This window comes from Dendrobates tinctorius, unplaced genomic scaffold, assembly GCF_039654945.1.
Source record: "Dendrobates tinctorius isolate UK_male_01 unplaced genomic scaffold, ASM3965494v1 ptg000384l, whole genome shotgun sequence".
Classification (NCBI taxonomy): domain Eukaryota; kingdom Metazoa; phylum Chordata; class Amphibia; order Anura; family Dendrobatidae; genus Dendrobates; species Dendrobates tinctorius.
The window spans coordinates 2,325,611-2,352,169 of NW_027362050.1; the positions used below are offsets into that span (position 1 = coordinate 2,325,611).

Genomic DNA, 26,559 nt, shown 5'->3' on the forward strand with positions numbered 1-26,559 from the left:
TTATTGAGCCACTCCTTTGTTGCCTTGGCTGTATGTTTAGGGTCATTGTCTTGTTGGAACATCCAGCCACAACCCATTTTTAATGTCCTGGTGGAGGGAAGGAGGTTGTCACTTAGGATTTTACGGTACATGGCTCCATCCATTCTCCCATTGATGCGGTGAAGTAGTCCTGTGCCTTTAGCAGAGAAACACCCCCAAAACATAAAGTTTCCACCTCCATACTTGAAAGTGGGGACAGTGTTCTTTAGCTCATAGGCAGCATTTCTCTTCTTCCAAACACAGCTGTCAGAGGGGAAGGGACATGGCTTAGCTTGGCTAGCTTAGCTAACGCTCCCATGCCGCCAGGCCATGATGACGTGGGGCGTGCGTCCCAGGTGGTAATGGAATGTGGACTTACTGGACCACAGAGGGGGACCCGAGCCTACCCGGACTAGGGAAGGGCAGCGACCGGGGTCTGTGGCAGCTGAGCATGTGGGCAAGGTGGGGAGATGCAGGACTAGATGACACCGCACAACTTCAGGTATAAAGAACATAAAGTTTACTAAGACAATCACATACAGAACACAAGACATACCATATTTTTTGGACTATAAGATGCACCGGACCATAAGACGCACCCCAAATTTTCAGAAGGAAAATAGGGAAAAAATATAATGTGTCAAATGGGGGTCCGTCTTACAGTCCGAATTCAGCTTACCAGGGAAGGGATTGGCACAGGTGGAGGAGTGGTCACAGGAGTCGCTTGGTGGTCTAGGCAGGTGCGGTGGAGGTGCTCTGTGTTGCAGCGGTGCTCTGTGGGGTGACGGGGCTTTGTGGGATGGCTTGAGCTCTGTCCTGGGGCGGTAGCGCTATGTCCTGGGGCGGCAGCGGCTCTCTGTGCTGTGTGGGTTCCATCAAAGCCCGGAAGCCCCCATAGCGCCGTTGCTGCGACGTGTAGGCCTCCGGAAAGATGGCCACCTGGGGCGGCGCACTCTCAGATTCAGATCTCGGCAATGTGATCTCGTTCCGAGATCTCATTGCCAAGATCTGAATCTGAGCATGCGCCGCCCCCCGTGGCCATCTTTCCGGAGGCCACCGCGTCACAGCAACAGAGCTGTGGGGGCTTCCAGGCTTTGATGAAATACTGGCGGAGCCCCCCACACAGCACAGAGCCCCACTGACGCCACACCGCAGAGCCCTGACACCACCGCACCACAGCCACACCAGCCTGGGAAGGGAGGCTGCATCTGGACTGCCGCCACCGGGACCACCGCCGCCGGATTTGTAAGTATATTGCGACCATAAGACGCACCCCTATTTTCCCCCAAAATTTTTTGGGAAAAAAAAGTGTGCCTTATGATCCAAAAAGCACGGTAACATGCCAGGCTTCCAATTCCGCACATCAAGGAAGGGCACACATCCCAGGTTAGCAAAGGATGGCAGGAGGTCATCATGGGTTGATGCAGTCCAGGGTCATCTGGCACGGGCCTACCAAGAGAACCTCTCTCTCAGGCGTAGCACAGGCACAGCAGGAGAACATCAGACACCGACCTTGGTCAAACGATGGCAGGAGATCAACACGAGTTGATGCATTCCAGGGTCATCTGGCACGGGCCTACCAGGAGAACCTTTCTCTCAGGCCTCAAGCGTAGCACAGCCACAGCAGGAGAACATCAGACACTGACCTCGGACAGACGTCATCACAGGGCGGACCCCAGGGAACCGGCAGGACATCGGGACACAGGCAAGACGCGGACAGCACAGGTCCAGGAACATCGATTGGTCAGATCCAGGACACACAGGCAGAGCCATCACCAGGAAATAATACAGGAGACTCCCCAGGAACCAGAAGGAGGAGCCCGTCCAGGAACACGAACTGGACATCTAGGACAAAGACAGAACCTCTGGACTCCGGACAACAGACACGGCTCTAGGTAGAGAATATCAGGCAGCGGTCGTCAGGCTCCACGCAGAGGTCATCAGGCATCGGTCGCCAGACTCCGGACATGACCTAGAAAGGAACTCAAGCAGTATGGTGCAAGCACCGCAGGATTGGACCAGAGCTGGACGGAGCTAGCACCGCATAACAAGCTGACCACAGCGTAGTAGAGGCTCAGCAGAACCACCAGACTCCATCTTCAAAAGATGTACACAGGATTATTCAAAGTCACTGGGTATATGGTTCTAGACATAGAAGGACTTCAGGAACATCACACAGCAGGAATCAGGGCAAGGGCTTTGGTACCAACACAGAGACAGGACAGGTCCAGGAACAAAGACATCAGCTTTCCAAGAACTGATAGCACGCAGAACAGGAGCACCATGGAGGCCCAAACACACATGGCTAGGTTCAGGAACCTAATGAGAAGCTCTGGCAACGCCCAACAGGGAGGAAGAACTTTAAATAGGAGCTGCCCTTCAGCAATAGACTGGGGACAGCAATTCAAGCGCACACACTACCTTTAATAAAAGAAGGGAAGGTGTGGCTGTGTGTACCATAAGTACAGACAGAAACCAGTACAACATAGCCAGCACAGGAACAGAGGCTTAAGGCACCTGGCAGTGGTTGCTGTTATGATTGAGTCACCGAGGAGGAAAAAACAAAACACAAGCTCATCCCAGAAAATCAGAGCGGTTGGAAACTAGCGGATTGCAGACCCCTGATCCTATCACACAACTAGCAGTAGTCGTGGAGTGTTCCTACGGTGATCTTAGACACCTCGTCACAGCCGGAGATCTAAATAAGCCTAAAGAGAGAAAAGGGAAAAACTGACTGCCCCAGAGCAGACCCCAAAGCAATAGGCAGCCCCCAACATATAATGACGGTGAAGCAAGATGAAAACATTAACACAGATAGAAAGATAGGTTGAGCAAACGATGGGGCCCAAGCTAACTAAAAAGGACAGGACAGAAAAGCTGCTGTCTGCAATCCGAGAAAACCCTGCCAAAAATATTACCAACACAACTGATAAGCAAAAAGGACCCTAAAGTCACTAGACTTCAAACCCTATATCAGCACTCAGAATATTCTGAAAGCAGAGCAAAAGAGAACACTGATCAAGGGAAAAGAATCCAGCACACCCCGGGCCGGGGATGGCTGAACTCAAAAACCAAGGTAAACAAAACCAAAACTAATAAGTTCAATAGCAGAGCAAAATCTTATCTTTGGGAAGCAGGAATCAGACTGGTCTCCAAGAATCCAGCAGAGAAATCACAAGCCACTCAGAAGGGCGTCGGCTGCCTTATATCCAGTCTGTAGTTCCCGTTACCCAGTCACAATCCACCTGATCAGGTGTTTGGTTTCTTTCATCCAAATCAGCCTCACTACCTTCCTTCACCGGAAGAGGGAGATCCTCGGACACAAAAGATGAATGAACAGATGAGCTCACAACAGGTTGCAAGCCTGGACACACGTGGAAAGTCATGCACCAGCTGCAGAGGACCTCACAATCCGTGTATAGCTTCCACAGCGACAGCCAGGGACTGCACACGTGGATGGTCATGCAGCGGAGCAAAGACTCTACAACACATGTAAGGCTACGCAGCAGAGCAGGGAACTGAGCAGCATCCATACAGGTAACAGCCAGCAGTATTCCAGCTGATTAGAGGGAAAGGAGAAAAGGGTAAGAGCACAGACATGCAGAGTAACACCGGGGAAACAAGGCACAAACACACCGGCGTTACAACAGCGAGTTGAGTTAATGCCAAAGAGCTAAAACTTTGTCTAATTTCTGTGTATACTATACGTGTATATAAGTGTGTGTATGTATGTACAGGATGTGTTTGTACGGTAAATGTGTGTATGTACGGTGTATGTGATCCATCGGATCATAGATAACTTGCTGATCACTGGGAATTTGACCACTAGGCCACCCAGAGAATCTGAGAACAGGGCTCTGCAGACTCACCCTGGATGGAGCAGAGTTGTGCATGTTCAGCCTCTGCTCTATTCATTATCCATAGTGCTCTTGAGTGCTGCGCTCGTTTTTTCCTTCAGTTCCGTAGACAATGAATAGAGTAACTAACAGATGATACAGATACCAAACATATAATGTAATATATGCCGTACATGGTCGGGCTCTGCCGGGTCCAGCAGTAATCACATACCCACGAGAAGGCGCTCTGCACACTTGCTGTCATGTGCCAACTAAAGCATCAGCAGTGTTTATTCACTGACAGCGGATACTAGTTTTCACATGACTGCAAGTATGACTGCGCTGGAAGCAGCAGAACCAAATACTAACAGATTATATATGTAAGGGGGTGGTGTTGTTATGGACAGTAAGAGACACGCTGCCACTTTAAGAGACAGCACCCCCTTTGTTGTGTGATGGTACGTTCTGCTCTCCCCTGCAATAGACTGTGTCATGTTCTGCCAAGTGGAGAGGGGAGGGGTTTAAGCCTGTGTGTGCGTTCTGAACTGAAGATTCTGCAGAGAGTTGCTGTGAATGGAGCTGTGAAAAGAGGATGCACAGCCTGAGACTCACTGGACTTGTGAGATTGTATAGACTCTTCTGGTATAACAAAGGTGGCTGTCCTGTGCTATTGTGAGAAGCCACGAAGAGACCGAGAAAGGAATCGACAGTTTCCAGGAGCACCTCCAGGTCCCTAAAGCAAGGAGAAGACCAAGGTTCACGGATCTTCAAGATAGACATGCGCACCTTCGTACAGGACTGCTGGGGGCCCCCGGGACTGGACTGTAGTCCCCAAAGATACTGTGAGTTTAATCCAGTGTGTGCACATGTTAGGGCCTAGGGTGTTAGGAGTCAGATTTCTGCCCTGTCTACGCAGAGATCTAGACCCTTACATCCTGCAGTCTCCTGCGCTCCGTACACTGCAAGAGAGATTGCAGAGGAGATTGCTTTTCAGCAACTCTCTCCGAAGGTAAGTCCTTCATCCCATCCTCTGAGCATGCTCGTGGGACAATCTCTCATTGGAGCTCAGGAGTCAGGTGCTCAGGTCCTGCTCCTGATTCCATTGGTCCAGCTCAGGGTTATGGAGACTTCAGGAAGGTCCCGTCCGCTATAAAAAGTGCGCATGGCCGTTCCGCCATGTGCTAGTATTTTCATACTTGCTGCTGTGTGTATGGTGATGGATGCTTGGACTGGTGACTGACTTATTAAGAACCCCTTCCCTCTGATAATATGTCTGTGTGAGTGTTTGGGTATCAGCCACTAGCAGCGCCAGCGCGCTTAAGCACCATCTACTTCAGCAGCTAGCGTCCTGCATCGCGCTTGCGACATAGCGGTGCTTTCTCTGCGTCTCAGTTCACGCGCTGCGGTAGCAGTCCTGTTGGGCGTTCGCAGTGGCGACGCCATGCACCTTATTTCACGGTAGGTCTAGACGGAGTAGTCCTGTTGTTTTAAGGCTACTCCTGTGACCTGGAATACCGTGTCTGTATCGCTGACTGTCTGTGACCTTGAACAGACTCAGCGTTTTGTATGCTTTATGCCTGCAGCTCTGTGAAATATAACAGAGCTTGCTACAGTGCACTAGGTGCAGTTAACCCTGTGCACATTACCGCCATAGTGCTCTGCCTCTTCTAGCAGCGGTTTTTCCATCCACCGCACGGTGGACCCCGAGTGGCGAAGGCACTTTATTTATATTTTTATTTGGTGTCTTCGGCCACTCCTAACATAGGGTAGGCTTCAATAGACAGAACACGGCAGTCGTCTGGCTTGTGTAGCAGAGGCCAGGTAGTCTACAGTCAGAGTAGCATCATTCTGTGTTCATTGTTTTGTTTTGCCTGTTTGAAATATATTGATCTGTAATAGCTGGAGCACCGTGCTATTTGACGGCCCAGCTAAAGAATACAACTCTTGTAAATTATATTTTGCCATTGCATACCCCCTGTTTGCACCTTCCTCATCCACTTCATTCCTTGCCTTCCAATAAATTTACCCTTTGTTGTTTGCACCTCATCATGTGTACCGTAGTCTCCCTGCACTGTGGTGGTTCTCCCGGCTATCGCTTCATATATATATACAGTGTGTATATATATATATTACAGACACATGTACAGTATATATCTCCATCTCAAGGGAAAATATATATTACACACACTCAGGTACAGTATATATCTCCATCTCAAGGGAAAAAATATAAATATATATATGTTTTAGAGGTGTGGGGGCCCAAATAGATCTTGTGCTACGGGGCCCTGTGATTTCTATGTACGCCCCCGCTTGCAGGGCAGTAATAATGAGGGCAATCTGGCTTGTTTCTTGGAGCCCGAGGCTCCAGGGGTCCCATTGCCAGATTGCCCTCATCACAAGCAGCGTACTGGGCAGGGACAGGGGGCCCAGACACATTTCTTGCACAGGGGCCCCAAACTGTCAGTGTCCGCCCTTGAGCAGTGGTGGTCGGACTCCAAGGCAACTAGCTGTAAAACAGAAGGAAAGTATTAATATCTCAAGAATGGCTGCAAATTTTAATAAGGAATACATTGCAAAAAAAAAAGCTTGTTTTTCAAGCAGTATCCAAGAATATTAATCTATGAAGTTGGGACTACCCCTTTACCCAGCATGATTATCAGCTCTCAGTTGTCTCCTACTTGCCGCTAATCCGGATGGGCAGATGCATCAGATCAAGTAGTCATGTTTGTAGGTGAAATCCATTTCAGAAAGCAGATTGATGTCAGATTGGCATCAGCAGGATATGGAAGCAGAAGTTGGAGCTAAAAGTCAAACCAGAACAAAACTAAAATAAGACCTTAAGGTGGAATGGAAAACGTGGGCCGAAATCAGAAGACAAAGCGAATCAGAGAAGAAAGAGTAGTGGCCGGCTGTGTGGGGGTGATAAAGGCCACTCTGCTCCATTCAGGTGCCATTGTGGCGATGCAAAGTTCGGACTGGTATATCACGCAATGGGCATTAAATGAGGTGTCCAGCCTCATATTTATGACCTTAGGATATGTCGTCAATGTCAGATCGGTGTCAGTCCGCCACCCGGAACCTATACAGACAGGCTGTTTCCAGCTATGACCGGATGTAATCTGTGAACAGAGACAGAACAGCGTGCCTCCATTCACTGTGTAGCGCCTGTAGCTGAGAACTGCAGCTTAGCTCCTATTTAATTCAATAGGAGATGATCTGCAGATCACAGCAATAGCCACCAAACATCATACACAGCTCTACTTTTCCCTCTTACTCCTTAAGGAGTAAGGCCGGGTTCACACTCGCATTTGGCTGGTCTGAGCATCGCTGCATACTTCTTCCCTTAGGCTCCGCCTACTTCCGTGTGCATCCTGCGTCCGTATGCTGCGTTTTGACGTGCCTGCCCTACGCACAGAAGTGCAATGTTGCGATCGGCGGGCACGTCAAAATGTCGCATGCGGACGCATCCGCATACAACGCATGTCCCTGCATACCCAATGTTAAAGATAGGTACGCAGGATGCAGGCGGAAGTAGGCAGAGCTTAAGGGAGGAAGTACGCAGCCATACACAGACCAGCCAAACGCAAGTGTGAACCCGGCCTAAGGGGGAAAAGGAGGCTGCCCAGGGTGCTTGGGTACCTACCAAGTACCGCGGGTGCTCGGGTGACATATTCAATTCCCTGTGGAATTGTCTGTGTTTGTCAGGCAATCCCCACGTTTTGTTGCTGTGAGCCGTGAAACATGCGGCCGTAGGGACTCAAACATGGCAATCGAGCACCCGCGATACTCAGTGCGTACCTGAGCATCCTGGGCAAACTCGGGTAATGAGAACTTGTGCTCATCACTACTGGACGGCTTTTCTAACGGGTCTCTCAGATTTCAGTACAAATCAGTCCGAGATTGGACCGCAGTGCACGGCACTGGCAGCGTCTCTCCTAACTCGAGCAGGACAGCCTCATAGAAATACATGAAGCTGTCACAGCCAGGTCGGGGAAGCTGTGGGCCGTGGCCAGTCTGTGGATTAGCAGGCTGTGCTCGGACCGATGCCTAAATGAGCCTTAACCATTAGTGATGAGTGAACGTGCTGGGAAGGTGTTATCTGAGCATGCTCGGGTGCTACCCAAGGGTCTTCGGCGTACTCGAATAATATTTTCGAGTCCCTGCGGCTGCATGTCTCGTGGCTGTTAGGCAATTCCCGCATGTGTTTCGGCTGTATGACAAACAGGCAATCCCTGTGTATGTTGCAGCTGTCGAACAGCCGTGAAACATGCAGCCGCGAGGACTTGAAAATATTATTCGAGTACGCCGAAGACCCTTGGGTAGCACCGGAGCATGCTCAGATAACACCTTATTTGACCTTGTTCGCTCATGTGGTCTAGGCATGGTGAGTTTGTTTTTCAAATGCTGATACTCTTGGCTGTATTCACCTAGGAGAACAGCTGCCTGTGGTAACCAGTCCAGCTTTCCCTCTCATGATTTTGTCACTTTTTGTTCCTTCCATACATAAAACATCTGAAAGAGGTCAGGAGCCATTTATTAAAAGTGTTGCTAAGGGACGCTAGAGCCATGGCACATAGCAACCAATCAGATAACAGCTTACATGGTGTAGAAGACGTTTTTGAAGTGAAAGCCGCAACCTGATTGGTTGTAATCAGGCAGAAGAGGAGAAAGCTGTACTCCCTGAGTACAGCGGTGCAGCCGGACGGTGTACTCTCCGCGGGGCGGAACGCGTCACGGCTCTGCTTCCCTAGGAAAAAAAGTTATCTTCCGGTTCTCGTGAGATTCATACGGGGAGAGCAGAGGGCGGCACTGACATAGTGTACCTGCAGGAAGCCCGTGTACACAGAGGTAACGTCCCGCGTGGAATTCCTGACTGCTGCCTCACGACCGCTCCTCTCCAGGTGCCAACTTTCAGGCATGCCTTTCCTGGATCTTGTGCTCCCATTTTTCGGGCTGCACCCTTCCACGTAACCTCCACATCCCCTAATGCTCTTTTGGATGCAGGCAATCTGCTCCAATATTTAGGCGCAGTGGGCGACATTTTTGACATCTCCTCATCATCAGTGCTTGTAACAAATTTATCATTGTTTTAGGGTTTTTTTTCACCTTTTTTTTTTTTTTTTGCACCAAAATTTAAAGGGTTTTTCCACTACTTGGATAACTCCTTATGCCGAAAAACTTGTGTCCTGCCAGCGATGTTGGCGCCGCTGTTCCTGGTGGGAGACGTGACCTTATTGCGTCACACGAGTGCTGCCGACCGGCCGCTGACTGTCTGCAGCGCCCACATGACACATCAATGTCACGCCACTCACCAGGAACAGAGTCGCTGGCACGGAGATGGCCGCTGTGTTTATCTTCTATAGAGCAATGAATTGATTAAATGGACACTGTCACTTTAGAAAATGCAATTTATAATTTCAGATAGGGGGCGGGGGCGATTCGTCAAAGCTTTTTCGCCATATTTCTGGGGGAAAAAAAGCTTCGACAGTTGTATTTTTTTTTTGTGCAAATGTGTGCTTAAAAAGAAACTAAAAATAAAACTTTTTTGTTGTGTTTGCATAATTTTTTCCCTAGTTTCGACAAAGTTGGAGCAACAGGGGGGCATGGCAAAGTCCACTGGTCAAATTAATGAGTGGCGGCGAACGCTCTGCCAGCATTGCTCCATCTGGCTGCCTTAAACATTTGCTGAAAGGCTTTCCCTTTAAGCAGGGGTTGTCTAGTAGTGGGGAACTCCTTTTTAAATTAAGTAGGGGAAGTCCCCTAAATGCAAATTGAAGAGGTGCGCATTTATTTGCATCTGAATTTAAGGTAAGCTTTTTTTTTTTTTTTTTAGAGGGGATAGATTTATTATTATACATTTTGGGTGTGATTGAATCTCTTTAACATTGGCTGCAGATGTTACGGAAAGGGATGCACATAGAAATTGTGGGGCTCCGTGACAGTCTTAATTGACCCCCCCCATACGCACACACAAATTTTTTATTTTTTTTTTAAATATTCAGCAGGTTCACAGAGGCTGCATACCCCACAACTTTGAAGCCCTTACAAAGTAATATTGCCATTGTGGAAGATACTTTCATGGCCCCCACAAAGTATGATGCCAACAATATGCCCCCACAAACACAGTAAAATACTCCCAAAGCAAATTCCAGCACAGTACAATTCACATGCACAGTACACCCCTCAAAGAATGATGCCTCCACAGTGACCCCAACACAGTATGATGGCCCCCACATGCCCCTCCATACAGTATGAAGGCCCTCCATTCAGTAGAGTGGCACCCACACAATATATAATAGCCTGCATACACTATAATGGCACTTGTTAGCCCCCGTAAACCCTCCCAAATAGTATGATGGCCCCAATATAGCCCTCAAAATTGTATGAAAGACCCCCACATAGCCTTCTATATAGTATGATGTCCTCCACAAAGTACTCATTGGTTAAAAAAATATCTCTCTTCGTTCCCTCTCTACTCCAGTCTCTGCAGCATGTGCACAGCGGGTGCGATGACATTATCGTGCCAGCTACACTGAGAAGTCAGACGCCAAGGAGAATGATGGAGGTGGGTGCTTCAGATGATGGCGCCCTCTTCCATCATTGCTTTCACTTGTAACTGCATCCGTGATGCGAATGCAATAGAAAGTCGGGCTGGGAAGGGTCCAGCACCGGCACCAGACCCGCAGGCCCCATAGCACCCAAGTGGTCTGCCGCTATTAGCGGTACGTCGCTGGTCACCACCCTTAGACCTCACGTGATATCTAAAACCAATCTCTAACCTCAGTGGTATCATGCCCTTTTCTAAGTTACGATGTTTTCTTTGTGACACCGATATTCCTTTGTTCTTATTTGCAGCTCATAAATAATAAAGAAATGTCGGCCGTAGACGATGACCCCTGGATATTCTCAACCAAATCTTTACCTTCAGACTCCCGACTCATGGCAACAATGGCAAACGGGTATCTGGGCACAAGGGTCTACGGAGAGGTCTTGCATGTAAATGGCATCTACAACGGTTCGGTAGGTGACTGTCACAGAGCAAATGTTCCCAGCCCTCTCCATGTCCGCCTCTGTATAAAGAAGGAAGAACTTATAGATGAAAGGTTCTCTCTAGATGTAAAAACAGGTAAGTGTTGGAAGCATTTTTTGGTAATAATTGAGTTGAGTAACGTACAATTCCCTAAAAGAGCGTTTTGTTTTTGATGATTTCTCTGCCAGATTTAGCTGGCATCGCACCTGCAGTTTTTGATCAAAGACAGGAGTGGATGCAAAGGAGAAAAATATCCCACTTTGTACATTTTAAATAAAAAAAAATTGCATTTGTGTTTCCAGCAGTCCTCAGTGGTTGCTACCACGGAGGATTCTCAATTCTAAATATTCTTCTATCTACTGGCTAACAGGGTACAAAGATGTATATCTTTCCTGATTTCCAGCAGTAACATTTTGTGCATGCGTTAGTTTCTTTTTTCTGCTGTTTTTGTCATTCATCATTGTTTTCTGTTCTTTCAGGAACATTTAGCCATGCCATCCAGTGCTCCACATTTACAGCTACACAGCAGCTCTTTGCTCATCGTTCGCACAGACATCTCTTGGTCAATATGATAACCTTAAAAGGTTTCAGCCCTGTTAATGTCAATCTTGAAGTCAATTTTAAGGCGGAGAGCCAAGACCTAGATCTCCGGGGAGGCCCCGACTACTGTAATGCTAAGTGAGTATTAATACAGAACCTATTCATTTGGTTACTTATTTATGAGGCTTTCTAAAAAGGATTTATAGTCCTAAAAGGTCTCTCCAGCTGGGCAGGGAGATTGTTCAGAATCATGCTACTATACTATATGAATACATTGTAGCCTGTATATGCAGCATTATCTGGGCAGGTAAGTAATGTTAGATACTATATTGTAGTAGGTCTCTCTTCAGTCAATCTTCAGATTTTATTGACGTTTGTCACTATGACCTCCTCCGTGACTACTCTCAGTCCCAACAAAATTACCTCTTGCATCGGGCTGACTCTTGTGTATTAGCTAAGGGATTTCCACTCCCGAGTAACCCCCCCCCCCCCGGTGATAGTTATGGTCAGTATGGACACTTGCTGAATGAAGTGGGCTCAGGTGCTGAGATCACTGTATGTAGCCAGCAACTTGTAAGATGTTGCTATCAATCTTGATAGTGGCATCTATGAGCTTAAAATCAGGGTGAGGTTGTCCCTTCTGACTCCCATTGATTTCTCCATCCCCGTCTTGCAAAGTGGTCTCAGGATGCCATAGATTGTGATGGCAGCTGAGGCTGTACTGAAGACCTCAGTGTCTACCATTTACTACGCCTATAAATCCCAACCCATGACTTGGCTTCATAGCAGACAGGTATTTTGCTTCTGTGTTCTGTAAGAAAGCAATTGTAACATCAATTATCTTCCCAGTGCTATCGAAGAGTGGATTATTTTATTCCTATCTATAAACAGAGAGATGGCGAGGTAACACTTAGCTAATTTAAATGAATATAAATCTCCTGGTCCAGGTGAATTACATCCTAGGGTACTGAACGAGTTAGCAGAGGAAATTGCAAAATCACTAGCCAGAATCCTAGAAAATCCTGGCTAATTGGAGAAGGGCAAATGTCGTCCCTATCTTCAAAAAAGGAAAGCAGATTGAGCCAGTGAGCCTTACTTCTATACCAGGTAATATCTTTGGACAAAATATTAAACAGCATGTATGTAAGTACTTGGATAAGAATACAGTAATTAACCAGAGCCAGCATGGGTTTGTATCAAACAAGTCAACCTTAATCTTAAGGTCCCGTTACACATAGAGATATTGCTAGCAATATCGCTGTAACGTCACTGGTTTTGTGACGTAGCAGCGATATTGCTAGCGATATCGCTACATGTGATACTTACCTCCGACCGGCTTCCCCGCTGGCTATCGCAGATCGCGCGAGAACGTCCTGGACCATTTCACGTCGGGTGCTTCCTGCTGGGCTTCCTGTGGCGCAGATGAGCGACACGTGGACGCGGGCAGGAGGACGTCAGGATTGCCGCGTCTGACAGGTAAGTAGCGACCCCCGACCGCTGCTATGTCGCTGGTGAGATCTGCCTGTGTAGCAGCTCACTAGCAACCACTTAGCGATGCACCAACGATCCATATCGTTGTCGGGATCACTGGTGCATCGCTTAGTGTAACGGTACCCTTAGGGTGCCTATTGCCCTGCGGATGCTAAAAACGGTGTCCTTCTACCATCTGCAGGGCAGGTACTATAGGCATCAATAGCGAATTCCTTTACGTAGGCATTGTACAGAAGAATATTGACTGCACAATGTACAATTTTCTACCATATGAGCCTAAGGGCAATGCATGCCTATACAGTGGCTCATGTTAAAGGCTGTCGTCTGAAGTTTGTGTTACCATATACTCCTGGTGTCTTCCTCTTACTAAAGACACAAACCTGATTTGAACAGACTTATTTTCTTCATAACACGATATCTGTAGCAATTATCGTCACACTTTGTCTTTTTAGGTACATTTATGGAAGCACCCTAACTCCCGAGGTTCCCTCCTGCCCCCTGAAGATGGTTCACATGGTCTACACTTCAGTACCCCAGTGTCTGACCCTATCCTCCGAGCAGGAAAAAACATGGGTGTTCCTCACAGCTGTTTCAGAAACTGAAAAAGACGTGAAAAAAAGATTTGATCAAGGCCTTTCTTTAGCTGATGAAGGACGGCTTTTCTCTTCGCATGCAAAAGCATGGACGACGCTATGGGAGGGGAGCCGGATCGCGGTGGAAGGCCCCCTGCTTCTTCAACAGGCTGTCATTGGATGTCTTTATTATTTACTAAGCTCCTTACCACCTCTGGGATCTGAAGAACACTTCAATGGCATCAGTCCTGGGGGTCTGTCCAATGGTCAGCAAAATGAAGATTATTGGGGTCATGTTTTTTGGGACCAAGTACGTATGAATGCTAGAGTTCACTTCCAGCCGTGATGTTCTCTTATGTGTCACACTTAGGGCGCATACAGATGTCCGAGATTGGACCGCTATGCACGGACCGGCCATGAATTTCCTGACCGAGCATGGCAGCCTTATAGAAATACATGAAGCTGTTCATACATTAGCGCTCCGATCTCGGACCAATGTGCATGGATGTCTGAATGCCCCCTTATATTGTATAGAGGTGTAATTTTTTTTAGAATTAGAATGAATAAAAGTACTGTAGATGCACCACATGTCAAGTATGAAATGTTTTATTATTAGCCTCATATACAGTTGGAATTGTAAAGTGTAATTTGAAGACTATTCGGGAAGAAATCCCCGTATTCATGGATATTACCTACAGGACGAGTCCTACGAAAAGCTTATTACATTCTCCATCACTACTCTACATCTACACAGTTGTCTCCAATCTGTTGTGTATGTACACTTCACAGGGATTGATGGGATTTGTAGTTTTACAAAAGATGTCAACTTGGAAACTATCGACCCCCAAACCACTTATTTTGTGATCTCAATGGGAGGTATCGGGCAGATGATTTTTTTTTTTTTTTTTTCTGTCTGCCCATTGAAAACGCATGGGCCATCGGCCAGGCTGAGAGATCATGGTAGTCAGGAGAGGTGGCTCTTCTTAGGTTTTCAGTTATAGCACATGTATGGCTGGCTTGTAACTTGTAACTATACAGTATGTTTGGCTCGATCTTGTTTTTAGCGGGAACGATTAAGCTAGTGAAAATATACCGGGCATTATGTGCCTTGTCTGATATTAAAAATACTGTAATTTTGAAGTATGCTTTATTTGACTAATATTGTAATGATTTGTGTCTCCATTATTGAAGGACACATGGATATATCCAAATATTCTGCTGTTTTACCCTGAGATGGCTCGTCATATTCTTAAATACCGGATTAGAACACTTGAGGGAGCCCTGCACAATGCTGAGGAGCAAGGATATAAAGTAAGTCATCTGACCTGTGTGTTGTCTGCAGAAGAAAGGTCTTCTAGGATTAGTATAGAGTTAAAGGAGATTTCTATTGAAAGCAAATGATCATCTATTCTAGTTGATCGGTACGGTTCTGACTGCAGGACCCATCACTGATCAATAGTGGGGAGCAGCACACGGGAGCTCTATAAGGAATGGAGTGCAGTTCGAGTATGCGCACTGCTGCTCCATTCTAAGCTCTATTAGAATGGTCCCACAGATGCTCAACCTGTATGCCCTATGGGGTTGCCAGGTGGTCCTATGAACTTTTTCCAGCAGCCCCATAGGGAATGAAAATAGCAGCTGTCAGCCATCTGACCTGTCACTCCATTTTGTAGTGAACTCCCCATTCTGATGATCAATGCAGGTCCCAGCAGTTAGACCACCCCACCACCACCGTCGATCAGTGTGGATAGGTGATTACTTGTTTTCAATGGATAACGCCTTTATGTAGTTTTGTTTAAAGGGATCTTACAAAATAGACAACTCATTTGGAAAAGAAAGCCAGCTCAGCAGTGAGAGACTGGCTGCTGAAATCTCCAGTCAGTTCTGGTAAGGGGTGCTGCTGGTGGCCATAAGTAATTGTAGTATTTTTGGTTCCTATTCAAATAAATGGGTGATCATGTTATGATTGAGCGAAGATCTCCTCTTTGCCCTACGGATAGGTCTGAAGCAATGAGCCTCTCCTCCTCTATATAATGTTTTGTGTCCTAATAAGTAGTTTGCATTTACCTTTATTTTAGAACAGTTTTTACACATTGTTCAAGTAGGTAGCTAGGCTGCTTATGAGATCTGTCACTTAAAGAGGTTGTGCACTACTTTTTTATTGATGATCTATCCTTAGGATAGGTCATCAATGTCTGATCGGCTGGGGTCCTACACCTGGCACCCCCGCTGAAGAGCTGTAACCGGCCACGGACGGAGTAGATCTGCAATCAATCAGTTTCAGCCGGTGGCCGCCGACAAAGTGCAGCTGATCGGGGGTGCTGCGTGTCGGACCCCGACCGATCAGACTTTGATGACCTAGCCTAAGGATAGGTTATCAATGAAAAAGTAGTGGACAACCTTTTTAAATACTCTGCCCTGAATTTTAATTTTTTTTTCACCATTTCAACTCTCTTGGATTTTTTTTCACTTTTTGTGAGTACCTTATATAGTAGTGACTAGTGTCATTCTGAACTACATTTTGTCCTGCGAAAAAGAACATTTTTATGTTGTTGAGGTAAAAATATATATAAAAAAATCTCTTCAAATAAGCAGAGGAAAAAATGAATACGTAAAATCGAGAATTGGCCCAGAGCGAAACGGGTTACATATGTCTTGGTAACAAGTCAGACCGGATATTATCACAGTATTCTAAATTTCTCTTCATCATTTAGGGTGCAAAATTCCCCTGGGAAAGCGCATTAACAGGATATGAAGTTTGTCCAGAGAAAATATATGGAGATCAGGAAATTCACATTAATGGAGATGTTCTGATGATGTTCAGACAATACTATTACATGACCAAGGTATCAATCCGACTTTTGATTTTACGCGTTGTGCTATCATTTACTTGGCAGGTAGTTATTGTATTAACACATTTATTAGGCGCTGACTATAGGATAAAGTGGACAAAAAGATTCACCCGTGTTAAGATGGAAGAAATACTTCCCAAATAAGCTGGGACGTTGTGTGAAATGTAAAGAAAATAAGAATGCAGTGATTTGGCAATCACGGCAGAACATAGAACAGAAGGTGAACTTTGGACATGGCTTCATTTCATGTTCAGATGTTTTTGGGGTATTAGAGAATCTCCTCTTATGTACATAAATGTGGTTCTTGCCCACTGGACATTTCATTTACAAATCTCCTACAGAGATATTCTCTGCATGGTGTCTATGACATTTCTTAAAATGTGATCCACAAAGCTGCTACACTAATATCCAAGACTGGGCCGAGATTTGACTGCGTGTGTGCCCCCGATGCACATACCCTTACTGAGACGCCAACGTGGGACCGCCCTGAGGCTCTAACGCTAGGTTCGCGTTCATACTGTGCTCTTCGCTGAGAACTGCTTCATATTTTCGTTTTAAATCCCTGAAAAATGGCACTCAGATGGAATCTATGATGGGGCAATTTGCTATAATCGGGCAGGCAAGAGTCACTTTGGACTGTGTTCAGCCCCCTTTCTGATGGCATGTCTGCTTTTCGTTTTTCTTTTTTTTTTTTTTTAAAGGTTGATGCAAAATTATAGTAAAACCAAAGGAATGAGCCGCACTATAAGCTGATATACATGCAAAGTGTAAGAGCGCGTTCACACTGTGGCCACAGACAAAACCCAAGAAAAAAACAAAACAATAGTCTGCTTTGCTTCTGTGTCAGATGGACACCACTAGAACGAAGGCCAGATGGCATACAAATAGACCTCGTCTCCTTCATTATAGTGAATTGTTCCATCAGAGTCCTGGTTTTTCGGGAATTTAGGTGGAGGCGTCGCCTGTATAAAAAATGTTTGATTTATTTCTATTGTAGGATGTGGATTTTTTTGCTTTGAGTGGCGGCTGGGACGTGGTGAGCTCGATCGCTGATTACTGGTGTAGCAGAGTTGTGTGGAGTGAAGAAGAAGGGTGCTATCATATTACAGGTACACATACACACTCCTAGGGATATGTAGTAAAGGAATAGAAACAAAGAAGAAATTCTAGTAGCCATGTAAGATTATCGACCGCAGTGACTGACAAGCTGCTGTGTATGTACATCCTTCACCGTCAGCCATCGATCACTGTGCGGAGGTCAGGGGAGGCAGGATAAGAGCGATCGTTCCGGCATTTATTGGGCTCCTAACTATGAGGCTGATGTAGTCTTTGATTGTGTTTATTAGCCAAATGCTATTTGGACTCATAGGAGTCATAGGAGAGTGTCCTTGTCACTATAATATGCCACTTTAAATATGGCTACTAGTGATGAGCGTGTGTGCTCAGATATCGTGTAATCCGAGCATGGTCGGGAGTTATTCGAGTATCTTGGGCGTGTCGGATAATATGTTCGAGTCCCTACGGCTGTATATATTGCAGCTGTCCAACATCAAAACATGCAGCCACAAGGACTCGATAACACCCGATTATTCTAAGATAGCCTGATATTCGAGCACGTTCGCTCATCACTTCTGGTCATCCCTTTAATACAAGGATGGCCCTACATAGCATGAATGGGAGCCGGTTATCATGCAGAGTTGTCCCCACTGACCCATATGCCTCTTTAGGAAGACACCCCTTTATCAGACCACTGAGTATTTGGCTTACTCACTAATAAAATGGCAACTTTGTGGCGTTGATAGACCAAAATGCTTTTTAATGTACAGTATTATATATACTGTAAATGTTATGTTTTTCCTTACAGGGGTGATGCCTCCAGATGAATATCACAGTCATGTGAATAACTCTGTATATACAAATGCACTGGCGCAGATCAGGTGATGCTTTTTGATTCTATATTATCTCATAATTTTGCTTTAGCACTTCATATTACATATCTATGTTGAGTTGATCTGTAATACAGCGCCCGATTTTGCACCAAGATGCACTTTTTTTTTTTTTTTACTTTAAAATGTATTGTATCCATACCGACACCATACAGCAAAGTACAAATAGAAGAAGTCGGTAACACTAACCTGTGTGGACTTCATGTGTCGTCATACAGGATTAGTGCACACAATATTGCCAATGAGCTTGAATATATACCGTATATGCTAAGATTACATTTTATCTGTTATGATAATTAGGGTGGATTTTTTTTTTTTTCTTTTCTGTGATTTTAAAGGGGTATTCCTATCACCAAGACCCTATTCCAATATGTAGTAGATGTAGTAATAGTACTACTAATAATAGCAAATTCCTCCAATTAGAAATGTAGTATAGTTCTTCTGATTCACTATGTCACTTACCCCATGTGCAGGATATTGCAGTAGCCTAGGTATCCATGGTTACGATCACTGCAATATCCTGCACATGGGGTAAGTGATATAGTGAATCAAAAGAACTATACTACATTTCTAATTGGAGGTATTTGCTAATATTATTATTACACCTACTACATAGTGGGATAGGATCTTGGAGATGAGAATTCCCCTTTAACTTTACAAAACCATCCACATTTAACTACTATATAGTTTTTTTTCTTATTATGTTCACACCTATGCATGGTTGCTTCAGTATTTCCAACAAACTCCTGTCCCTGTACAGCATTATCATACTGAGTGCGAGGATGACTTTGTAGGATTTTATACCAGTAGGGGGAGCCCTGGTGACGCTCTATGTAGCGTGCAGGACCTGAGACTGTGTAGATCCAGTATTAGGCTGGTTTTACACTTGCTGTGTTTTTTGCGGCTCGTTTTTGTGGTCCTTTTTTGCGGGCTGTATGGCTGTGATTTTTGTGGTCTCCCGCAAAAACGGGCCGCAAAAAACCTTCTCGGATCGCCGTTTTTCCGTGTTATAACAAATAGCAGGGGAAAAAAATGGCGATCCGCAAAAACGGTGTACCGCAAAAACAAAATGTTGTTTTTGCGGTACCATTGAAATGCCTTGCGGCCATGTCCGTAAGCCGTGAAAAATATCGAGCAAGCTCAATATTTTTTTACGGCCATACAGAGCACGGCCCTCCTACTAATTTTTTTGCTGGTCGATTTTGCGTCCCCATAGAAATCTATTGGGGCTGGAAAAACGGCCCTTGAAAATACGGCAAGTGTAAAACCAGCATTAGGGACAATCGTTACCAGTGGCTGATTCTGTCACAAAACAAAACTTGCTAGAAAAGAGTGGGAGTCACCAAGTGTAAGAAAAAGAAAAAAATAACACGTAAAACAAAGAAACACACAATGAATAGTTTTGCTTTGCGGAGCTGTGTGGCTGTTTTATGCCCTGATTTTTGCCCAGTTGTTATGATTAAGAATTCGGGAGCCAGGGTTCGATACGCGTAACATCCTCCTTTTGGACTGTTTTTTTTTTTATTTTTTTTTTAGTGGGTTTAATCCTTGTTTTATTCATGGAAACTTTGTTGGGTCCTGGAACAATTTGACTTCACATTGCACACCAGCACTACCGGCCACTACACACCAGAGGTTCTTGGTTGTGGATTCTGAGTCCCGTCATTTGGAAAATACTAGATACTCAGAAATAATCTCTCTTCCCAGGTCTTCAGCTCATGGCCCCTTTGATAATGAACTGATGGCCACAGATTGGGTCAGGAAAAGTAGATTTTTGGTACTTTGGTACTTCCCGTAAAATCTGTATTTCTCCTTCGCCTCATTGAGGGACACTGGACCATGGGTGTTATGCTGCTGCCACTAGGAGGACACTAAGTAAACATAGAAGAAATTAACTCCTCTGCAGTATACACCTCCTACCGGCTCTCAGTAAACTAGTTCTTACTTAGTGTCTGTAGGAGGCACTTGGGTCTGGGATTCAGACCCCCAACTTTATTATTTTATTCTTCTTATTATTTTTCTTTTTCTTTTTCCATGGATTAAAAGGGCGACGGGTCCTTTCAAGGTCCCGATCTACCCGAATTTTCAACAGGCGGGAACGCGGAGTGTAACCTCCCTGTACCCTCTCCTGCAACACTACAATGCCTGGGCTCGTTTCAGGGGTGACGGGTCCCTCTAGGGCCCCGGTCTCCCCACATCACCAACATACGGAAACATGGGATTTCGCCCCACGTATCCCCTTCTGGAGCCAGGCCTACAGCCGAACGACGATCCTGTTCCATCCCAAGGGATTGAACCTACGGGATGCACAGAAGTTCCAGCAGAGTCCGTGCAGCCCCCACTACATCACCTCTAAGAGAAATCGGATGATGACGGGAGGCAGATGGTCCCTTTTCCACCTCCCTCCTCTGCTACATCCGTGCCGACATTAGTGAGTACAAGAAGGGGTCCTGGCCCCCAGCGGCCAAGTACGGCAGGTGGGCTCCTTAGACAATAGATCCTGACCCCTGGGAAGGGATGCATGTCCCGACGTTATGCCCGCATTCACGTGCCCCCGCCGCCACCGCAAATTTAGTCCCCGGCTTCTGGCCAGACTAGGCCACATGTCCTCATAACTCCGCACACTGGGGTGGCTCCGCATGCATTTCAGGCTCTTCTAGCTCTAGACGAGAAGCGCTACGGATGTAACCCCGCCCACTGGGCTGGCCCACCCACGTCTTCAGGTGCTTCTCGTTCCTAACGAGAAGCGCCACTGTTAACCCCGGCGGCGATTTTCTCTGCGCTGACAGCAGACAGGCACCTGTTCCTGCAAGCACAGCAGATCTTCCGCGACGGGCGCTGGCAGACACACTTCGAGATTGACAGAAGCCGAACACCATCCCTGGGGACACAGGACCTGGGTAAGCTGCAAACGGAGCATAACCCCTTCCGTGCAGTATAGGAACCTCTATACCTCTGAGCAGCTCTAGAGGGCCAATATGTCCCAAACAGTCCGCTAAGAAGGCCATGAAAACACACACGGTAGCGTTAGCTTCATGTACCACATGTAATACCATATTGCCCCGGGGCCACAGTACTACATTCTGCATGGCCTGCGACCCTGCATGTGTACAGGAGCCCTCCGCTACGGCCTACCCTAGTGGACCTAGCCCCCCTGAGTGGGCCACGTCCCTAGCACAATCCATGGCTTCTCTGGCTAAAGCAATAGGATCCTTCCGTAATTCCTCCTCAAGCCAGGGAATCTGTTTTGTCTGGCGTGGAAAGTTCCCCAGCCACGCAGGAACCGACCTCAGACAGGGGTCGTCCTGCAACGAAGGATATGCAAACTTCTAGGAAGCGAATCCATAGCGCGTCCCCCGGGCCCTCTCGAGCCTCGGCGTCCGTGAATTCCGTTTCCCGCTCCCCCTCACTAGGGGTTCGCAGCGAACACGACCCTGAATACGAGTCTGATATGTCCATGGATCCGGACTCGCAGGAGTACCAGAAGTCAATAGATTCACTCATTGAAGCAGTCAGTAAGGTTCTGAGGGTGGATGAGGACCCTGCAACTAGTCCATATCACACAGTGTCCTTTAAGAGAACTAAACGTCCTCATAGGGTGTTTGCTAACCACCCCGAGTTTACAGATATTATTCAGAGGCATAGGACTCACCCGGACAAACGATTTTCAGTGCCCCTCGAGACACGATATCCCTTCACTTCTAATCTGAATGAGTGGACCGAGTCCCCCTCAGTGGACCCCCCCCATATCATGTCTCGCATCTAAAACTCCTATCTTTGTCTGACGGCTCCTCAATTTAGAACCCCATGGACCGACAGATTGATAGTCTTGTTCGGTCAGTTTTTCAAGCCTCTGGCTCAGCACTCTCTTCATCCTTCACCGCAGCATGGGTGGCTAAAGCCATGGAGGCTTGGGCGGAGGCTCTGGCCAAAATCAGTCACGACAGTAACCTGCCTTCTGAGGCAGTGAGTCTGACCTACCAGATCGCACGGGCCGGAGATTACGTGGTGCATGCCTCGCTAGATTCAGTCAACTGCGCCACACTAATTCTTATGGAAATAATTTATGGACTTCCATGCGCTGCTTGACAAAATACAGGATTCCAAATATGGTGAAAGATTAACCATTTATTCCCAGGTAAAGATTAATGATTGTGCTATTCTATGTGTTTGACCTTTGACTTCTTGAAAAAGAACATGTGACTATTTGCGCCAATTTTCAAATATGGAGTGTATATAGTCTTGAGACAACGCTATCTGCTCATGTTTGTCATCCCCTGAGGAAGAAGTAGTACTTACTTCGAAAGGCGTTGGAAATAAATGGTTAATCTTTCACCATAATTGGAATCCTGTATTTTGTCAAGCAGTGCATGGAAGTCCATAAATTATTTCCATAAGAATTGATATATCAGCGGTCACTTGTTTGACCTTTGGATGTGCAGCAGCTGACTACTAATCGTATATGCCTGATCTCTCCTACAATAGGTGAGTGGATTTCTTATATATTTTATTAACCCGGATAAGACTCTCTATTTTCGCTTTTTTTTCCTATAGTGTATTGTATTGAAACTGCGCCACACTAGCAGCCGCAAATGCCATCACCATCAGGAGAGCATTTTGGCTCAGAGAGTACCGAGCGGATTCTGCTCCCAAGAAATCCTTAACATCTCTGCCTTACCAGAGCGGGCCCTTATTCGGAGATCAACTTATCTCTGACGCTACGGGAGGAAAGAGCAAATTTCTTCCCCCAACAAAGGCCCAGTCGGCCTTTTCGAAATTAAAACCAGGTTCGGTTTCGGCCCTTTCGCGGCACCACAAGCTGGTCCTCTTTGACCGCTTCCTCTGGCTCGGCTCGTACCCCTGCGTAGAGACAGAGGTTCCCAGGCTTTGTACAAACCCACTTCTTCCTGGCAAAGCAGGCCCAGACAGTCTGGATCCTAATGATCCAGATCCTATAGATTCTCTGCGCAATGACTCGTTGCCGTATCCTGTGGCCACCAACAAGGTAGGCTGCCGTCTGCTCTTGTTCCGTCAAGCCTGGCTTGTAGTCGTTCATGATCAATGGGTCAGAGATCTGAGGATACAAAATAGTTTTCTCACCCCCCAAGGCAGAAGCACGAGCAGCCCCATTCTACCGAGCCATAAATGCACTCCGCAAAGAAGGAATCATAGTTCCAGTTTCAAAAGGTTTTACTCAAACCTGTTTGTCGTTCCAAAAAAGACAGAACGGTGCAGCCTATTCTGGACCTAAAACTGTTGAACAAGTTTGTCAAGGTTCGTCACTTCAGAATGGAGTCCCTCCGTTCAGTCATTACCTCAGTGGAGAAAGGAGAATTTCTCGCGTCCATCGACATCCAGGACACTTATCTTCATATCCCAATCTTTCCCTCCCACCAAAGATTCCTGTGCTTTGCCGTCCGTGAGGAGCACTTCCAATTCACTGACTCGCCCTTCGGTCTCGCCACCGCCCTCAGGGTGTTCACCAAGGTCATGGCGGCTGTCATGTCCTTCTCCACTCTCGAGGCATGGTGATCCTACCGTATCTAGATGATCTGCTCATCAAGGGGACCGTCTTTTCAGGCCTTCGTAGAGTGTGTGGGCATCACTGTGGACACTTTCTCGTCTGGGCTGGCTGGTAAACTTTAAACAAGTCTTCCCCGGTACCAGCTCAAAGGATTTCCTTTTTGGGGATGATCCTAGACACTTCCCGAGGGTTGGTGATTGTACCACCAGAAAAGGTCTCGGCCTTGCTGCATGGAGCCCTGAGGCTCTCCATCCCCCGTTCTCACTCCTTGCGATTCGGTATGCAGGTACTGGGAAGGAAGGTGACAGCAATGGAGGCGGTTCCATTCGCCCAACTACACCTCTGCCCTCTGCAACAGGCACTTCTGATATCCTGGGACAGGAACCCGCTTTCTCTGGACCGTTGGTTCCGGATAGCTACCAGATCACAGGTGAGGACCTTCATGCAGGGAGTTTCCCATGTGGTGCCTCCCTACAAAATGCTGTTCGTCTTGGGACCTTAATTTGGTCATAGGGGTTCTTCAAGAAACCCCTTTCAAGCCACTGCAGGACGTGTCATTGACTCTTCTTTCTTGCAAAGTAACCTTTCTAGTGGCGGTAACGTCAATCAGACGGGTCTCGGAATTGGCTGCCTTGTTTTGCAGACCTCCGTTCCTGACCTTCCACCAGGACAAGGTGATGCTGAGGATGTCTCCGTCCTTCTTGCCTAAAATTGTTTCCGCCTTCCATCTGAATGAGGACATCGTTCTCCCCTCGTTCTGCCCAGCGCTGGTCCATTGTATTGAAAAGGCTCTCCACACATTGGATTTGGTGAGAGCACTTAGGAAGTATGTCTCCTGGACAGCTCCTTTCCATAGGACGGATGCTCTCTTCGTGCTTCCGGAGGAACACAGAAAGGGTCTGCCTGCTTCTAAGGCTACAATAGCCAGGTGGATCCACTTGGCTATCCAGGAAGCTTACTGTGTCAGAGGCAGGCCTATCCCAGCGGGGATTAAGGCACACTCCACTCGGTCAGTGGGGGCTTCCGGGCCAACCGGCACCAGGCGTCAGCACAGTAAGTCTGCAAGGCTGTGACTTCGTCCAGCTTGCACAGGTTTGTGAAACACTACAATATTCATGCTCAGGCTTCTGCAGATGCCGCCATTGGCAGACGGATTCTGCAATCAGCAGTAATCGCATCTGCAGAGCAAATGTAGCCTGCTAGTACATGAGGTCTCAGCTGTCGTGCTGTTTCCCACCCAGGGACTGCTTTAGGACGTCCCATGGACCTGTCCCCCCCCCCCCCCCCAATGAGGCGAAGGAGAAACGGAGTTTTGTGTGTACTCACAGTAAAATCCTTTTCTCCCAGCCAATCAATGGGGGACACAGCACCCACCCTGTTGGCCTTATGGCCTGGTTTTTTGGGTACATTGTTTGGTATATTAGCCTTCTGTTTCATACTTGTGAGCTGCTACTGCTTTGTCACTGAACTGGTTCACTGAGAGCTGGTAGGAGGGTGTATACTGCAGATGAGCAATTAATTTCTTCTATGTTCACTTAGTGTCCTCCTAGTGGCAGCAGCATAACACCCATGGTCCTGTGTCCCCCAATGATTGGCTCAAAGAAAAGGATTTCACGGTGAGGACACACAAAAATCCCTGTTTCTTAGTTCCATAGTAATAATTTGAATAATTTGTATGTGAACATCCTTGTATGTAGTGGCTGATTTTTCTGTAATTCTATAGCAGTGGTCCCCAACCTTTCTGACCTCGAGAGCCACATTCAGCTTAGTGAGAGGGTCACGAGCCACATTCAGCACTGAGAGAGGGTTGCGAGCCACATCCAGCTTCTGCCCCCTTCAAAGTAGTGTCAACCAAAGCCCCCATTACAGGTATAATGATAACCAAAGCTTTTCCACAGAAATCCCTCCAAAGCAGTACACTGAGATTCAGGGGTTCCCACAATAACCACATTCAGTATTCTCCATCAAGGACTCCCAGCACATTGTTACATTCAGCTTTGAGCACCTCCTCTAACAGGTAGGACCATCCTCCAGTGTACCATACCTAAAACATCTCTACACCCCAAAGACCAGTATATGTGCATCCACATCTGCACTTCTGTGTAGGGCTACTCACAAAATTCACCATTTTGAGATGTTCTCTTCATACCTGTTTGCTAGACCTGGACCTAATACACCAAGCTGGCAGACAGCCGCGAGCCACAATTCATGGGATCGCGAGCCACATGTGGCTCCCGAGCTACAGGTTGGGGACCCCAGGTCTATAGGTTGTATGTGTAAGCACAAGATGATCATTTCTGGATATTAACCTTACTTTTTCCTTGTGCAGCCTAACCTTTGCTATGGACCTCACAAAGGATTTACAACAACCCATCCCAGAAATATGGAGCAAAGTAGCATACAGAATTAAAGTCCCGTTTGATCACAAAAATAATTACCATCCGGAATATGATGGCTACAAACTAGGTATCTATGAATTTCTAGAGTAAAATGTTTTCGTGACTGTATAGATTAACCCCTTAGTGACGGAGCCAATTTGCAGGTTAATGACCGGTCGAATTTTTACAATTCTGACTACTGTCACTTTATGAGGTTATAACTCTGGAGCGCTTTAACGGATCCCGCTGATTCTAAGACTGTTTTTTCGTGACATATTTTACTTCATGTTGGTGGTAAAATGTTGATATGATTTGCATTTATTTATGAAAAAAACGGAAATATGGTAAATTTTTAAAATTTTGCAATTTTCA

The 26,559-nt window shown here is 46.6% G+C and overlaps 1 protein-coding gene across 3 annotated transcripts in view; it reads left to right on the plus strand.

Moving 5' to 3' along the window:
* Positions 1-8,524: 8,524 nt before the first annotated feature.
* Positions 8,525-26,559, plus strand: part of PGGHG (protein-glucosylgalactosylhydroxylysine glucosidase) — a 57,017-nt gene continuing 38,982 nt past the window's right edge. Inside the window, exons 1-9 of one of the 3 annotated variants that reach the window (XM_073563279.1) lie at positions 8,525-8,755; positions 10,710-10,980; positions 11,364-11,562; positions 13,368-13,797; positions 14,679-14,798; positions 16,202-16,333; positions 17,337-17,448; positions 18,204-18,276; positions 26,139-26,275. In XM_073563279.1, the coding sequence (XP_073419380.1) occupies positions 10,728-10,980; positions 11,364-11,562; positions 13,368-13,797; positions 14,679-14,798; positions 16,202-16,333; positions 17,337-17,448; positions 18,204-18,276; positions 26,139-26,275 (1,456 nt within the window). In that variant the 5' untranslated portion in view covers positions 8,525-8,755; positions 10,710-10,727. Of the gene's footprint in view, positions 8,756-10,354; positions 10,420-10,709; positions 10,981-11,363; positions 11,563-13,367; positions 13,798-14,678; positions 14,799-16,201; positions 16,334-17,336; positions 17,449-18,203; positions 18,277-26,138; positions 26,276-26,559 lie in introns of those variants that run through there. The other 2 variants (XM_073563278.1, XM_073563277.1) reach the window with 2 other exon arrangements.